The sequence below is a fragment of the Cyrtonyx montezumae genome, unplaced genomic scaffold (genome assembly GCF_038088225.1).
Source record: "Cyrtonyx montezumae isolate F1298 unplaced genomic scaffold, pur_monq_1.0 scaffold_3, whole genome shotgun sequence".
Lineage (NCBI taxonomy): Eukaryota > Metazoa > Chordata > Aves > Galliformes > Odontophoridae > Cyrtonyx > Cyrtonyx montezumae.
This window is the reverse complement of record NW_027072034.1, coordinates 65,327,925-65,345,051: the sequence shown is the minus strand read 5'-3', so window position 1 is coordinate 65,345,051 and position 17,127 is coordinate 65,327,925. Positions and strand designations below refer to the sequence as shown.

Below are 17,127 nucleotides of genomic sequence, written 5' to 3'. Positions count from 1 at the left end.
AATTATGCAATTTTTATTTTTTTTTAATGTGTATGATCTTAGATAAGAACTATTTAAATAATCTGCATTATAGATATATGGAGATTGGTTTTAGGCATTATTTTCCTAGATAAATATGTATAATACAATGCTTACTACGGAAACTGCATGTGAAATGTTTTTAAAATATAAAAATACATTTTTATAGGACTTACAAGAAGCCTAACTATAACTTCAGCTGAATCAGCATTTGAAAAAGCTCAAGGAGAGAGAGTTACGTTGCCGTGTACTTTTGTACTCTCAGAAGAAGATGTAGGCACACTAGATATTGAGTGGGTCTTGATACCAGCAGATATTCAGAAGAAGGAAGAAACAGTAAGTAAAAGCTTTTTAATTTTTGGCAGCTCTATTTAAGCTATTAGACTAGGTCAATGTGTGAACTTTGGTAGCAACTTTTTTGACTTTCACCTTTTCAAGACAGCATGCGTGCGGTCTTAAAAAGTTTTGAAATAGAATGTTACAATATTTTGTATTTAGAGTTATTTACAGTTAATAGAAGACTAAAATTAAAAATGATTCAGAGTACAGAAAACTCTGCTTTTGTAAACTTTCTACACCTACATTACTTTCCTGATTGAAGGTATTCATTCATGAGAATTTTGTCTTTAGTGTGTTATCTCTTCTGCTTATTCTTTAGCAGAGAATTTACAGAATAGAAATCGGATAAATTTTAAATTGTTCTCTTTAAGACAGAAGACAGTGTTGGCGACCTGTCACCTGAAGCAGATATTGTGTTGGAGTATTTGTTAGAGAATTTTGTGGGGTATTATTTTGAAAACATGTACATCATGCTCTGGGATTATTTAAAATAGTAAAGAGAAGCTGCTAAAAGTCAGAAGATACTATTTTTTTCTTCCAATGTTCATATGTCAAGTAGATCCTGAACTGTATTTCTTCTTTTACAGATAATTCTATATTCTGGAGATAGGATTTATAATCATTATTATCCTGCTCTGACTGGGAGGCTGCAGTTTACTAGTTCTGATCCTAAATCTGGTGATGGTTCAGTGGATATCCTAAATTTAAAGTCAGCAGATACTGGCACATATCAGTGCAAAGTGAAGAAGGCTCCTGGAGTTGAAAGCCAAAAAATACAGTTGAACGTACTTGGTAAGCTAGTATTTTTTTTTTCTTCTTGAATTTTCAATGGCATATTTGTTATCCTTCATTTGATTTGTAAAATGAAAACGTATGTAGGGCAAAGTCATACTGAATCTACAATAGTGCATCCATTATTAAGTCTTTAGGACGGGGGCAGACAGAGGAAATAATTTTGAGAAAAATGAGCATTTTTAAAAAAATTCTACATCTGATTTGTATTTCATAGATTTTTTTCATGCTTACAAAGGCTTTGTTGTACAAAATTTCTACAGTAAATTATGCTGACGGACTAAAACATTATTATTTTGGTTGTGATTAATTAATTCAATGATACTTTGTTTATCAGTAAAACCAGCAAGCACTAAATGCTCCATTGAAGGATCACAGGAGATTGGAAAGGACATTCTATTGAAGTGTGTGTCACAAGAGGGAACCCCACTTCTGTCTTATGACTGGAGGAGAGTAGTATCTGGCACTCAAGGACTTCCTGCCACTTCTGTGCTAAGTATTGTCAAAGTTTTAAGTATTTCAAAGTAATAAATAATTAAGATTGTATTCATATTTTTGATATATTTTGACTTGTTAGCAGCTTATGCACAATTTTAATTTAGAGCAGTCTAGAGAAGTGTCACTTCTATCTTTTCAGCAGATAGTAAAACTGACATTTAAATGAGCTACTTCAAGTTGAGATATTCTTACCATTAAGTTTGCAGAATTATGCTCATCTCTGCATACAAATGTTTTGATTGCTCTTGCTTGCTGATTCTTGGCTACTTGTCCAGATGGATGGTGTGAAGAGTCAGAGTAGAGTCTAGACTACTGTTTTGAACTGCATTTTCAGAACTAGAAATAAAACCTGAGTTATGTTAGAGATTGAAATGAGAGCTTCAATTCCTGACCTTACTGAAGAAGTGGAGAGAATATATGTCTATAAAAGAAAAAATTGTCATGAGTAAAAGAAAAGAAAAGGTTGTCAGTCTTCTTATGTGAGCTGACATCCAGGAAAGGATTTTGTTAAAAATGTTGGCTGATAAACTGAGAATTGGTATTGTAGTGGATTTTTTCTTGTGAGAACTTAATTGCTGAAATTTATTAGAAAAGCTGATTTTACTGATTTTATTAGTTGAGTTTGGTGATGGTATGTGAGTTCTGACTTCTTGAAATTATTCAGAAATATTTAATGTAATTATGCTTTGCAGAACCAATTCTTTTTTTTTGTAGCTTAGAAAACTGTAAGCCTTCAGATCATAGGTTTGACTTACAGATGGAGCAGTTTAAGTATTTGCTTAGAAATGAAGTGAACTTAGAAAAATAAGTGTTTTAACTCATTTTACATGACAAACAGGATGAAAATAGTCATCATATGTTTAAGAGTAGACATAGTCTTGGCAAGAGAGATTAGGAACATGCATGGATCTTTTCATAATAGTCTCCTGTCCTTCTGTTATTTATGAATCAGAACCTTCCAGAGGGAGATAGGGCTTCAGTTTCATTGACCTAAAATTGATGATCGATCTGAGTGCTTCACTTTGAACTTCTCCAGTCTACTTCAAACTGTAGTACAGTAGTCTCTGTATATCTTAGGGAATGTAACTCCTAAAAAGTAATTGTGTCTGAAGAACCTTTTACTGTTCTTCTTGAGCTTACCTATTTCTTGTCTTGAAGCAAGCAGTTAGTTTGCAAATCTGTCTCAAGGAAAAATAAATAGTTTCACTGCTTGGCAAGAATGAGGAAGTATATGAAAATGGTGTGTAACATCATAAAGCTATTGTTGCTTCGAGCTTGTGATTGTATGTTTATGGGCACTGAATGTGCTGTCAAGAACCTAGATGCTGCCTAACTTCAATTGAAAGAGCTAGGTCTTTGTCCAATTCTTTGTTACTGTGATTTAGTCTCTTGGCAGCTTGGGGTTTAAGTGCTGATGGCAAATCTAGGAGCAGTCTAAAGTGTTCAAGCCATTTGAAGTTCATATAGTAAAATCTCAAAGGTACCTGTTGCTTGGGAAGCCTTTGGAAAATGCCTTTTCTGCTTTCACTGTGTCAGCGTTGCTAGAGTCACCCACTGGATCAGCTTTTCACATTGAACGTGAGTTCTGTAGATGTCTGAGCTGGTTGCATAGAATGACTTTGTAAATAGAAGAGAAGTAGATTCCTTCAGCATGCAGTTAATCCACTGTATTTTAAAACACTAGGTTAGAGTGAGAGACCTTGCCATTTTAAACATCCTTTTCTTTCCACTGACAGAGCAATGTGAAGACTTTAATAATCAATTTCTGTGGCATAAATTTCTACTAAAGTAAAAGGCTGTTGCAGATAGTAAGCATTCTGTGGTGTGGTAAACTTTTGGTTTTATTTATTGTTTTCAGTATGGTGTTTTTATATAAGATTTCTTGTCTGTGTTTGATTAATAATTCTCTTGCAATGAATTGGAAATTAAACTTGGGTAAATGGTAAACCTTTGCTTTTTATTCTTTGTAGATAAAAATACAGGAGAACTTCTGTTGAAAAATGCCTCTAAAGACTATTCTGGTACATACAGTTGTGTTGCTTCAAACAGAGTCGGCACAGATGAATGTTCTGTAGAGCTGAATGTCACCCCTCGTAAGTGTTCACTGTGTAGTAGTCACATAGTGTTTTGTGAATTTTAATAATCTTGTTTCTCTATATTCTTGGAAGTTTAACAACAACAAATGCTGTTACGCAGCTGAGGGTTGCTGCGTTACATTTGTGCTTTGCCGAAGATTTGGTTCTCCTGTCATTGTAAATCACAGAACTGAAACATACCTCTATTTCAGTGATGATATATTAAGTTTGACGCTTAAACAGAATTGTAATTTGTCTATTCTAGCTATAAATACAGCTGGTGTAATTGCTGGAGCTATTCTGGGAACTCTGTTGGGTCTCGCCTTATTGGCTTTTCTTGTCTTCTGTTGCTGTAAGAAGCATAGAGAGAAGAAATATGAGAAAGAAGTACATCATGAAATCAGGTAATGACATGCCTAGCTCGAGCAGTGTTGCTTGAAAAATAACTTCTAAATGTCTTTCTGCAAAGAAGATAACTGGTAGTTGGGATTTCTGTTTTAATCTGGTAAATTTATTAAAACAGTTTGTCTGAGAACTTGTTTTGAATATGGTGTAGCTAGTCATGCCTAGCTACTTTCAGTAAAGATCTTAAAAACAAGGAAAACTCCTATTATTTTTTTTAACAGATTAAAAACACTATTTTTTTTGTCTACTGTGTCAGAATGGGAAGAAACAAATGGAAAAGTTACTGTGTAAGCTGCTGCATAAGTAGTAGCAGTGACTGAACTCTTATTGTGCAACTGTTCTTTCTTCTGTTCCAGAGAAGATGTTCTGCCTCCAAAAAGTCGCAGTTCGACAGCACGCAGCTACATAGGCAGCAATCGTTCTTCTCTGGGTTCCATGTCTCCCTCAAACATGGAAGGATACTCCAAAACTCCATATAGCCAGGTTCCAAGTGAAGACTTTGAACGTACTTCTGGTCAAAACCAAACCATTGCATCTTCAAAGGTAGCTGCACCTAATTTAAGTAGAATGGGAGCTGTCCCTGTGATGATTCCAGCACAAAGCAAAGATGGGTCCATAGTATGAAATATTAATTTAAATCCTGTTGTTTTTTTTAAGTGTTCATTATAAGTATTAGAGAAAACTACAGTGTTCATCCCTCAATTAAACAATGGCATGCAATTTTCCTTGAAGAAAACGAACATGTTAGTTTGAAAGCCACGGGTTCTCATTGTTAAAATTAAACTTAATAGTGTGTAACAGTTGAACTACTGAAAGTGTGGAAGTTCCTAAATATCAGATACTGAAGGTGTTTGGATCTCTGGTGGCTTGCTGAAGAGATGCTATTAGCAGGTGTGCAGTTTTCAGATCTGAAAGAACAACACGACTGGGAAGCAGCAAAACCATTTCATATGTAGACCGTGAAGTTCCTCAGAGTTCTTGAAGCTTTATTCTCAATTTTGTAGTAAGGGGAATGTTTTAATTTGGCCACTATCTCATGAAGTTGCAGTGAGGCTGAAATGTTGAGGGTGACTTTGAATTTGCTCAAACTCAGATGATTTATGCAGTTCTTTAAGTCGGTAATGTTTGTCTGGAGTATTCCCTGAGTTATCTCAGGGGCTGCCAGTTATTTGGTTGGTTCTGTTAATTTAATGAATCTGTTCTGAGTTTTAAATCTAGAAATGTGACAGTAGATTTTGCAAACTCCTTGAAATCGGAATTTTACTGCAATAACTAGTTCTCCTAGAGTTGGATAATTAAGTTATCCTATGTAACAAGTCTTATCAGAGTGTTACTAGTGGTATCTAGTTCTAAAATCTATAGCTCAACTGTTACATTGTCACAGAAAGAGGAACATACACCTCTTCAGGTCTTAAGTTAGCTGTATCTCACATTTTCCAAAGCCTGCTGGGATTCTGAGATCGTGTTCTTTTTCTAAACCAACTACCTAGAAGTTTCATGGGGCTTTATTAAAGCTGTTAAGTAACTGGTATTTGATACTTGCTCTAATATCACTGCAGAAAATTCTTTTCCAGGTTTGGGTAAGCATTAGGTAGTCTATGGAGACTGATGCATTTTTATGTGAATTTGCAAGGAATTTAAAGCTCACTTCTTGTCTGTTCAGCAGCCCTAAATAGTCTTGATAGACGTTTAGATTTTCATCAACAAGAGCTTCATGCAACCAGAATCTAAGAAGGAGTAGTTATCCAGAAGTGTTGATGGGAACATGTTTGAAGAGTTCTTTTGGGGGGAAAAAAAGCCATCCCAGTTTTGCAAACTTAAAGCATTACAGGAGAAACAGATTAATTCCTGATCTTAGTTGTATACCTACTTAAAGATGTTTGATAGCTTCTGATGAGTGATACTGTATATCTGTAGAAGCTGGATTTAAAGTTAAATGCTGTTTGAATCTTTATCTTTTTTTCTTCCTATTTACTAATCTCCTCCTCATCTTGTGCTTGGGAGTGGAGGGAGGAGTCCCTTCAGTTTATTCTAGGTAAAGATGTTAAACTGCCCGCTACTTTGGAAAACTAAATGAATATAGTATGTGGCACAGAGGTTGAAGAAAATATTTGAAGAGCCTGTTGAAAGATGTTAGGATTGTTTGTATGTAGCAAGTGTGAGATAAGATTTCCTCAAACTTCTAGGCTTAGTGTCTGCTTTCTTGTAGCTGGTTGGATCTGTGATAAATTATTTGACCTTCTACTAAATATTTGTCTGATGTGTAGTTAGATGCACAATTTTTAGTTGGTTCTGTTAACGTAGAGAACATACCCTTCATACTGAATTTAGATACTTGAATGGCTACTAAGTGTTCTAGACTTAACAATTTTACACATTTGGAACTTTTTTAGATTGTAAACTTCTACTGTTAGAGATCGAACTTTTTATCTTTCATGTGTGCCTTTTCAATAAACTTTGCCTGATTGTATCTTCAGTTTTTATGAAATTTCTGGTGCCTAAATTTACTGTTTGGACAGGTGCTTAGATGATGGTACAATTTTTAAAACATGACACTGTGATCTGATTTCTTGATTCTGATGTACTATTTATACCTCTTCTTGCCTGTTTCTGGATGTGATTTCAGTGGCTCTCTGTATTGTTCTGTATTTCAAAATGTGAGTTACTCCTTCAGTTGATAATTACGATGTGTTTATATTCCTGAAAACTGCTCAGTTGTATTAATTAGATGGATGATTGACTCTCACCTCTGTGGTGAATAATAGGTTTAGAAACTGTGCCAAACACATGCTTGTGAAGAACAGTAGATGAGGAGACATCTTCTTGCATCCAATTACTATAATAGAAGAGACTTTAGGATATTTTAATCGTAAATGATTGTTTACCTTGAAACTAAGGCCTTTCTTATATAAAAGGGTGTGGTTATTTGGATCATAAAAGTTGAGTTTGAAACTAGAACTGAATCACAGACTGAGAAATAGCTAGAGACCTAAGCAACCAGGCAGCAAACCTACTTAACTTAATTCTCAGCCATCTATGGATGTATGTGAGATTAGGTATAGCTTTTTTTGTTTGTGTCTGTGGGTTTTTTTTTTTTTTGTTGTTCTGTTTTGCCCTGTGGCTCTGTGCTTTCCATCAGGTAAGCCCTGGGACACTCAAGAGTAGTTATCTCACTCAAACGTGCAGATTGGAGTTTACACATACTTTAATGTTCTGTCAGATTGCACAGAACAATAAATGGACAGAATGGAAGGACAGCATGATATGCCCTAAGAGCCTAGCTGTTAGGCTTAGTAGCCTTGACAGTGTCTGTCTATTTATGTAATGGCATGGAAAATAAAAGGAATGGAATCTGACATAGTCCGTATCTGAAATAAAGAACCTCTGACTTGGGGTAAACTTTCCCTCAAGTTGCTCTCATCATGCCTTTTTGAATGGATAAAACACTACAACAACATAATAGTGCTATTAGAAATGATTTCTTCAGTCAGTAGATTCATAGTTATAATTCAACACTGGATTACAATTCTCAAAAGCAGCTACTGTAGTTTAGCAATGATTTTTAGCTGTGTAGGACATGAACTGAGAAATCATGACGTGTCTGATGTTACAGACAAACCTGCTAACAGAACTTTTCTGGGAAGTAATGGCAGCTGATACAGCAGTTAGGTGGCATTTTTAATGTCTCATTTTATTTATAAAGTGGAAAAAAATACATGAGGAAGGCTTGATATTGTTATGTACATAGTCTAAACGAGCTCAAGAAATTACTAGTTAACGTCATGACTGTGATCTTGCTTGTTAAGGATGACAGTGTAGAAGAATCCATTGAATTTTAGCATGGTGTGAATAGTGTTAGACTTGTAGTACTGTAGAGGTTATGTAACATTTGTCCATACATAACGGGCCTTTTCATAAACTTCTCAAATGGATATTTAAAGATAATTGTGTGAACCTTCCTTACCTGAAAAAGAATACTTTTTTTTTTTAAGCTATGTAGTGCACAGAAATGCCTTGTTGGAGGGGTAAAAGATGACTTTTGAAGCAAATGTACAGTGCATACATCTTTATCAACTGTAATAGTCACGTTTGTATTAGATGTATGCTTCCTGCTTAATAGTACATATAAGACTTGTTAATTGCAAGCTGTCTCTGTAATAATGAATATTGTATATTACTGTTTTCCAGGATAGCCTTTTGGTTTTGTTCTTAACTGTGTATAGTCCAGATCACTTCAGATCTCTGTCGTAGTCTAAAGACACAATACTATTTGTATCACTTGAACCTTGTTTTATACACTTGATAGGTGCTTTAAGGGCCCTTTGGGTGTTGGTCCTCTAGTGCACGGCACAGCTCAAATGACATTGGAGCAATAACATTTCCCGGAATACATGTTGCAACCTTGTTTTACACTTCTCGTGCACAAAGCATGAACTTGAATATTGATATGAATTTCAGTATAAGGTTTTATATTCACGTTTTTAGGGAATGGTATTATACAATGCAAGTATTGTGAGTGGATCTGTAAAAACACATCAAAGACTTTAAAACGCTGTAGTTCCATGACAGACTTGTGTACTTTTTGAAATAAAACTGTTGGAGAAAACAGTAGTCTGTCTTTATTCTAAAGCAGCAGTTATGTATGCCTTCAGCTTTCTTTCTGTAATTAGAAGTGAACTAATAAATATGGCTGTGTGTACCGCACTGGCAGTAATCATTTATTGCTTCTTTTCCCCCATTAATTTCTAAGTAAAGGAAAATAAAAGTGTTTATAGGTACTTTGAAACCTACAGTTAATATGAGAGTGCTAACTGTAGGTACACTAATGCACTGATCGGTTTAAACAGGAATTCTGGAACATAAAACTGGGAAGGAACTTAATTTTTGTCCTCTGTTATTCTAGCTAGAACTAAGTATTCCTGAATCTAATAAATTCTCATAGAATTCAAACAAGACTGTATACACTTAAAACATTTGGATTAAATGCTTGTTTTTATGCTGTCAACCAAATTTTACTGAATTTTTTTTAATTCAAATGAAGTTGACCTGAGGTGTTCTCTACCCCTTGGCCTTGCAAACTAACTGATTATTTATAATCTTATCTAAGACAAATGCAATTTCTCCTGTGTCATCTTGGGCACTTACATTTAGTAGAAGGAAACGAAGCCTGATGAGGGCTATGTTTGCATTATTATCATGTTCTGTGTGTACCACTGGAGGCCTAAGTTGCTTACATTTGATGTATGCATATCTTCATGTGATAATGCATACCTGTACTGTGCCAGGTGCTTGCCATTCCTTTGTGTATCTTTAAAATCTTTTTAATGTGTACACAAGCAGAAGAAGTTAAATAGAGTACTCTAATTTTTTACTGAGAGTAGAAACTTCCTTTTTTTTCAATTTCAAATTAAGGTCTTTGCTTAAATAGAGAAGAAAGCCTGATTTAATAATAAAAAACGATTTGTGCTGTTTCTCTTTATCGGACTTTCTTTACCTTTTTAATTTGTTAACTTCAAGATTTCTGTCCTTTCCTAAGTTGGCAATTTTTTTCTCAAATAAACTTTAATTCTTCAGCTGTCACAGTGCTCTTTAATTTAGAGATAGATGATTGTGAATCAGAGGAGTGGCTGGACATAGGAATTCTAGCAAAGCAGTTAACCCTTTCCTGGTAGTCTTGTAGAAGAAGAGAGGATGCTCTTCAGGGAGTTTCACAAAACTTTTGTGGTCCTCACATATGGAATGAGGCGATGTTTTGGACGGTGTTTCTTGTAAGTTCTGACTTTCTTCACTGAGCTTGGACTTACTGTGAGCTTACTACAAACATTTGCAGATGGAGTGGCTCTGTGGTTATACTGATAGGTAATACCTTGCTAGATCACTTTAGAAGATAGTTAACGTCAGCTTCTTAGCCTTGCTTTCTTGAATATGAAACTTCTTGCCTGCAAAATCAAAATACAAAAACTGCTTCTAAAGAAAATAGCTAATCAAGGAGCAAAAGTGAGTTGAATGAATAAAAGAAGCTATTTATGACCACACCTGAGTACTCGGTTGTGGGGAGAGGGAAGTTTTGAGAGCAGGGATCCTTTAATGAGTTGACACTGTTGTGAGTCAGTGCTACACGTGCTGAGCTTACAATATTTAAATTCTCAAGTGTTTCGTATTGGCTGGAGAATTTGAATACAAAAGTTAATAATTTGATGGCAGCAGGTGATGGCTCTATTTTGGGTGGTGATTCTTTTTGTTTTGTGGCTAAGTGTAGTCCTTGAACTTTCTTTTTTCCAATTGCACTGACCAGATGAAGGATACTTTTGCCATATTATTCAGTAAACATCACAGTTCTTTAGCTCATACCAATGATCTTGCTGCAATGTTAGGATGGTGGTGGGAGAGAAGGGGTAGCTTTGTGAAGAAGTTAAGTTGGTTATGCAACTTGATTATGTAACAATTTTAAAACAGCAATATTAGAATAGATGTTAACATCTGAAAGCACATCATTTTACCTTCAGTAATCTAATTTTTTCTTTAGGGAAAAACCTCTTGAGGCAATATGTCCACTGGGAAGCTCAGAAAGCTGTGTGATGCAGTGACAGTTGTCCCATTTCTCAGGGCTGGAAGCTTTGGCTCTGTAAGCGGCAGGCAGGCAGGGTAGAAGTTGAACTAAGTAGCTGAAGGGTAACTGACTTCTTTCCAGGAGTACTTTTTGATGATTTTCAGATGATCTGTTAAGCCATTTAGCATTTACAGGTCTATATAATCAGTTTGTGTTCACTGTGGTTCTTGCACTCTTCCCACCATGAAGAATTTCTGAATAGGATGTCTCTGCTTATGTTGTTGCTAACAATACTTTATAAAGAAGCAGTCAGAAATGGTAAGAACTGCAGTAGATGAAAGTCTCCCACACAACCCACCCAGTGCAAACACTGGCCCAGGTTTTTAGATGCTTTCCAAATGTCTGTAGGGATGCAGTGATTGTTCAGGGTATGTGTCAGAGTTCAGCATGTGCTATCAAGAACACTGTATCAGATGGCACCAAGCTATACAAGAAATCTCACCTAGTACCCTTAGTATATGAGCTTCCAACTGTGTCACTTTTGCTGTCCAATGTTTTTGTACATAGGAGAGAAACAGATCTGCAGCCTTTTTGTGGCCAGCTGCTGGTATACGAGTGAAGTAGTGGCTTTTTCATAGCTGATGAGCTGTAAATGAACCTTTCCCATAATGGAATCCAAATCATCATATTTTATATTGCTTGATAATATTTTAATTGTAAAACCTCAATCAGGATGAGTCAAATTTCACAGAAGCGTGCAGCGGAGCATCCTTTCTCTAGTGTTCGAGGTCTCTGCAGCTGTCAGCAGTGAGTTGTAGCATCTTGCTAGTCGTGTGAATGGACAGTGTTTCTATGAAACTATTTGCTGAATTCAAAACAATTGATCTGTGCCATTCTTATCTGTAGGAGATTAAGATAAAATATTAACTTCAGATTTCCACTGAGCAGTAGAAAAGCTCAGGTTGGAGGGAAACTGACATCCTGAAACCAGAAGTAGAGACAGCTGGTGGTAATACATAAAAACTACTGGATGGCTTGCAACTTCTGAACAAGATGACAACTCTGGGGCACAGCTGGTGTTTTGTGGAACTTGTCAAAAAGCTTATGTTTTTGCTGCCAGCACTGTACTTTTTAGCCCAATAAACAGAATGTCCTTTTATGTCACTTCCAATCCTTCCAAGAGCAGAAATGATTTGTCTAAGCTTAGAAGGGCAGGAAAATACAAAATTAAGCTCACAGTTACTTAGTCTAACCTGTTTCTTGTGGCCTTTGAGCACTCTGGAATTTTTCTTGTGTGCCATTAGTTTCAAATGGACTATTTGGTGTTGCCCTAATTTCATCTCCGTATTCTATAATTTAATATGAAATTGCTTAAGAATTGCAATACCTTTTTCTTGCTTCAGACTTGAGTTTCAGTTCAGGTCACTTCTTTATAGAAACTATTTAAATTTAATTACCTTGTTATTCCTAGGTAAGGCAGAAAACGCTGTGTTTAAAGCACAGAACTTGAAAAACACTCTGTACTCCCATGCTTGCTCCAGCTGACTCTGGAAATAAAATAAAATACAATAAAGAAGCTAAATTTGAGCACTTTGAACCAAAATAATACATTTTCTGTTTGAGAATACTGGTTGCCCTCTGGTGGCTGACCTGTTGGCAGCCTTTAATCCCTCTTTCGCTGTGCTAAAAGACACTGTACAGTTCTACTGATGGCTAAAGGAATGTTATATTTTGTCAAAACAGAACAAAGTAACTTTCTTAAATACTAGACAATTATTTTCTAACTGTTTGTTCGGGGAAATAGATTGAGAAAATGACTGTTGCAATCTGCATCATTTAAGTATCTGTATTTCTCTGTAGAAGCTCTGACAAAAAGCTGTAAACTCTACAGATACCATTAAAGGAAATGTGCAACTGAGATATGAGAAGATTTTGACAGATATTTACAGTTTTTATGCAAAATACTACTTCACTTATCTTTACAAAGCCTATTGCTAAGCTAAAAGTAGAAATTTGCTACATTCCCTTTACGTAAAAGAAAAATTGAAAATAAAATCACTGAAGCCTGATTGACTGTTAAGTGATGATCATTAAAATACCTGTTTTGCTAAGGCTTGAAGTTGAGGTCAGCAGTGTTGTTTCTTCATTTGCAGGCCTTTCAAGGAAAGAAGTTTCTCAGACCTCTTTAATTATAGCAGTTGGCTTTTTTCAGAGGCAAGAAAATGAGAAGTGTGAATATTGTAAAAATAATGTACAGTTCTGATCATGCTAAGCTTGCCTAATTGCAAGATATTGGAGTTAAGCATTAACTACATCTTCTTAAAGTTGAAATTGTTGCTGTTTGAAGTTTAGTGGTGTTATTTAAATAAGATACACAAATATTATTATTTTTAATAGTGGTTGGTTTGGGTGGGCAGGGCTGAACTTCAGGCAACCTTCAAAAATACTTTATTCCTAGATGAAAGAGCTGAAGGCAGTGTTAGAGCCTTTGTGCTGAACAGCCCTGTTTTCCCTGAATTAGCATAATTTCTCTGCCCTCAGTTATACCTGAGCAAGCTAGGATTTTAATCAGCACTCTTAGAGGAGTATTAACTGACAGTGAAAATTGGGTCATTACATTGTAAATGTGAATTTTATTCTGACAACATTCTGTGTCTGTGACAACTGTCAACAAGCTAACTTGCTGCTGGCTTTATGGTTTGTTCTTGCTGAAAAAGCAAGGAACTATTGGATGTCTGTAATGCTTGACATGGCCGACAGAAGTGCACTCACCTGCGGTAGTAACAATAACAAAAGTAATTCCAAGGAGAGGAAGTAGTGGATTAGAGTTGAAGTCCTTGCCTACATCATTACTTTGCCACGTGATTTTCTTTCTTTTTCTTATCTTTTTGAACTCTGGGAACATCTCCTTATTTATCACTTTGGAATCCCTGAATGGCTTCCGTTGGAAAGGACCTTGAAGATGGTCTAGTCCTAACCCCCTTGCCAGAGGCAGGATTGCCACCACTAGGTCCAGCTGCCCTGGGCCCCCAGAGAGTGGAGATCGTTCTGTTGACTACTAGAGACTTCAGAACTAGATTTGCCCATCACACTACTTACTTTTTGGAAAATGGAACTAGCAGTGTGTACCTAAACTGCCAGGCTGAGTTACATAAAGAGAGAAGCTTCTTGTTGTCGTTGGCTCTGTCTGCGATGAGTGACTCCTTGGGTTTGGCTTTCTGTACGACTTTACCTACAGCTTCCCACTTCCACTGATGGCTGATCCTCTTCTGTTTCTCTGTTGTGTGCTGTCTTTTTTTTCTTACTGCTGGATTTATTTCACCACTGAAGTAGGATGGTTTTTAGGCAGCTTTTTCCTTTTCTGAGTATAGTGTGTTGCTGTTGAACAAGCTTTTGTGGAAGTTCGTAGTTTTCACTGATCTTTTCCGTCACAGTTTTTTACTGCCACCCAGTTTCGCTTGTTTATCTCTGTTTTTGGTATTAGGCACTTTAAAACCACCGTAATATTTTAAGAGACCCTATTTATCCAGAATAAATATAAGGTTATGCATGATTGCTAGTACCTGGTCAGACAGCATTTTCTCATTAATTTGTCCTTGTGATATTTTTCCAAAGAGTTTCTTTGCTGTTGTTGGTTTATCGCAACAACATGAATAACTTCTAGCTGCATGCAAGGCTTCACTTGCCAGTCTGCATTTTTCTTTTTTTTCTTTTTTTAATAAAGATTTACTTGGATGAGAAGGAGGAGAAGAAAATGAAGGCTGAAAGTATCAGGACAGTGCAGAAGGGAAAACAGATTATGTTGCATTTGTTTGATGTTGCCCTTCCATCTCTCCTATGCCTTTGATTTTTACATTCTGCTTCTTCTAAACAAATGGGCAATCAAAAAGTATCATCCTGTCTAAGCTGGTCTGTGTGTGCCACGCAACAGACTTCTGTTTTCACATGCAGGCAATGTTAATTGTCTGTAGACTCATTCGTGGAAGGGAGTGAGCAGGACAGCCTTGATGGAGAGCCCCTGTCATGTAAGCCCCAACTTGCGTGCCTGCCTCATCCTTGAGAGTAGCTATCAAGTTTTATAAAACGTGAGAGCTTTTTCTCCAGGGTTTTCCAGTAGAATGAGATAGGATGATTTGGGGGGAGTGGGGAGGTGTAGCTTAATCTTTTTTAGAAAGCATGTGTTTAGCAATTATTAACTAATTATTGCTAATTAATTACTAATTATTAGTTACCTCTTTGAGAACTATTGATGACAAAGGTCAGAAATAGGGATGTGTGTTAGTTATAGAGCAAAGACAGAAATACAGGGTGAAGGAACACTGAACAGGCTGCACAGAGAGGTGGTGGAGTCTCCTCTGGAGATGTTCAAGAGCCGCATGGACGCCAACCTGAGCTAGGGAGCTGCTTTGGCAGGGGAGTTGGACTCGATGATCTCTAGAGTTCCCTTCCAACCTCTACAACTCTGTGATTCTGTGAAATATGGACAGTAAAGGATGCTTCTTGCCTCAGTGTACAATTCTAATTAATATGCCTCTTAAGAGTATCAGTTAATTCTATCAAATGCAATTTCAGGTTGATGGCAGTGTTGTTGTTACCATAATACGAGAGTTGAGATATTTTCCACTCCAACTTAATGAATCTAAGTTCCAGGAGAAAAAAAAAAAGTAATGTTGCCTATATCTGCGCAAATGGAGAGTATGGTAGATAAATCAGAATAAGATGACAGAACAGATCAACACATACGGTGATCCAGTGCCTAGCAGTACTTGGCACTGCTCTGAATTACGCTTCCAAGCAAGGTTTCTGAACGCACTCAATTATTTTTATTATCACATGCACCTGGAAGGTTTTACTCAAAGTATAATTCAAATTGAAATGTGACAGTTTGTGAGGAAGGGCATGAGATATTACAGAGATAGTTTGAATCAGACTGTGGTGGAGTTGAGGCATGTTTTAAACATCTGTGAGGACTGGGGTGGCAATACAGAAAGCCTTAATAGGTTGACATGGAGGAGTAAGAAAGTGAGATCTTTCCAATAAACACAACAGAATCATACACATTTGTGGATTAGTAATTAAGAAGAGCTGGTTTCTGTATCATTTTAATTGATGTATGTTAAACTACCTGGTCTTTTTTTAATGTAGATTAATGATATTCTTTTTTTCTTATAGTCTGACATCGCACACAAGATTGGTGACATAACAGTGGTATAAACATGAAGAAACAGGCATCATTTTTTTTGCATGAATTTCAAGTACGGTGAAACTGAAGTTCATAATGAAGTGCTGGGGTTTTTTTTTTTGTTTGTTTGTTTTGTTTTTTTTTTACTTTATTTCACTTTAGATCCAAGACTGTAAAGTAGGTTGTATTCAGGTTTGTAAGTACCAAATATGTAAAAGAATATTTTTAATGCCAAGTTTGCAGACATTTTCCATGTTAGTTCTGTTTTGAAAAGCACGCATAGCCACTCCACTCTGCCCCACCTACATGTCGATCCAAAAACTTGTCAAGATCACGAAATCAATTCAGGGAGGAGAAATATAGCATTAAGCAGTAGGGCACTGAAAGAGATTTTAAACTTTGAGTAGTTGTGTTTATCCATAGCCTTCTGTCCTGCTGATACAATAGGAAGCACGTCATCAATTTGATGCCGTAGTGATATTAACAAGGACTTGGAATCTATGTTTGAAATGCACTGTATTTTAAGACTGTACATATCTTTTAGTACTTAATAAAATATACTTGAACGTCAAGGCAGGCTTCGGCATTATCTGTTAATACCGTGGTAATTCATGTCTGTATGCTGTCTCATTCTTTTTCCTCCTCAGCTTTTACCTTGCAGGAAACTGGAGGAAAGAAGAGCATTACTCTTTAAAGAAAGCTAATGACATGTTCCTTATTGCCTTCTGTGATGTGAAACTTATGAGTATTGATCTCATAATAAACGTCTACCTAACCAAATGAGATCATTGTCTGCTGATACTGTGGATGGGAGATTAATAATTCACTTTCTTCTATTTTTAAAAACCTGTGACTGAAATGAAAGAAGTGGGAGTGTGTACCCCACTGATACTAGTGCAGATTTAATAACTGTCTTCTGATAACTGACACAGTCAACATAAATCAGAACAAGCTGAAGGACATTCCAGCACTGAGGAATTAACAGCGAGGGTAGACAAGCTTAAACTTGTCTTTGATCATTGACATCTTTATCTGCTCTTCAGAAATGCTGTGTGTTTTATTGTTTTTGTTGTTGCTGTTTTCATTTTTGATCAATTATATACAGTTACTAATTTAAAGCATAATCCAGTGATATCTGAAGGCAACTGTATGCTTTATTGGTGAAACTGTTGGTTATAACACTGGAAGGGTATGCTACTTATTGAATTATTTTTACTCCTGTTTTTTTTAGAGGAATGCACCTAATTCTACAATAATCCCAAACTGAA

At 36.2% G+C, this 17,127-nt stretch overlaps 1 protein-coding gene across 2 annotated transcripts in view; it reads left to right on the top strand.

Annotated features, from left to right (window-relative positions):
- The window catches only part of CXADR (CXADR Ig-like cell adhesion molecule), a 29,182-nt gene extending 12,538 nt beyond the window's left edge, over positions 1-16,644 (top strand). The window contains exons 2-8 of one of the 2 annotated variants that reach the window (XM_065741843.1): positions 188-354; positions 945-1,149; positions 1,487-1,645; positions 3,618-3,740; positions 3,988-4,126; positions 4,484-4,670; positions 15,850-16,644. In XM_065741843.1, the coding sequence (XP_065597915.1) occupies positions 188-354; positions 945-1,149; positions 1,487-1,645; positions 3,618-3,740; positions 3,988-4,126; positions 4,484-4,670; positions 15,850-15,891 (1,022 nt within the window). In that variant the 3' untranslated portion in view covers positions 15,892-16,644. Of the gene's footprint in view, positions 1-187; positions 355-944; positions 1,150-1,486; positions 1,646-3,617; positions 3,741-3,987; positions 4,127-4,483; positions 5,029-15,849 lie in introns of those variants that run through there. The other variant, XM_065741842.1, reaches the window with a different exon arrangement.
- The last annotated feature ends 483 nt before the right edge of the window (positions 16,645-17,127 follow it).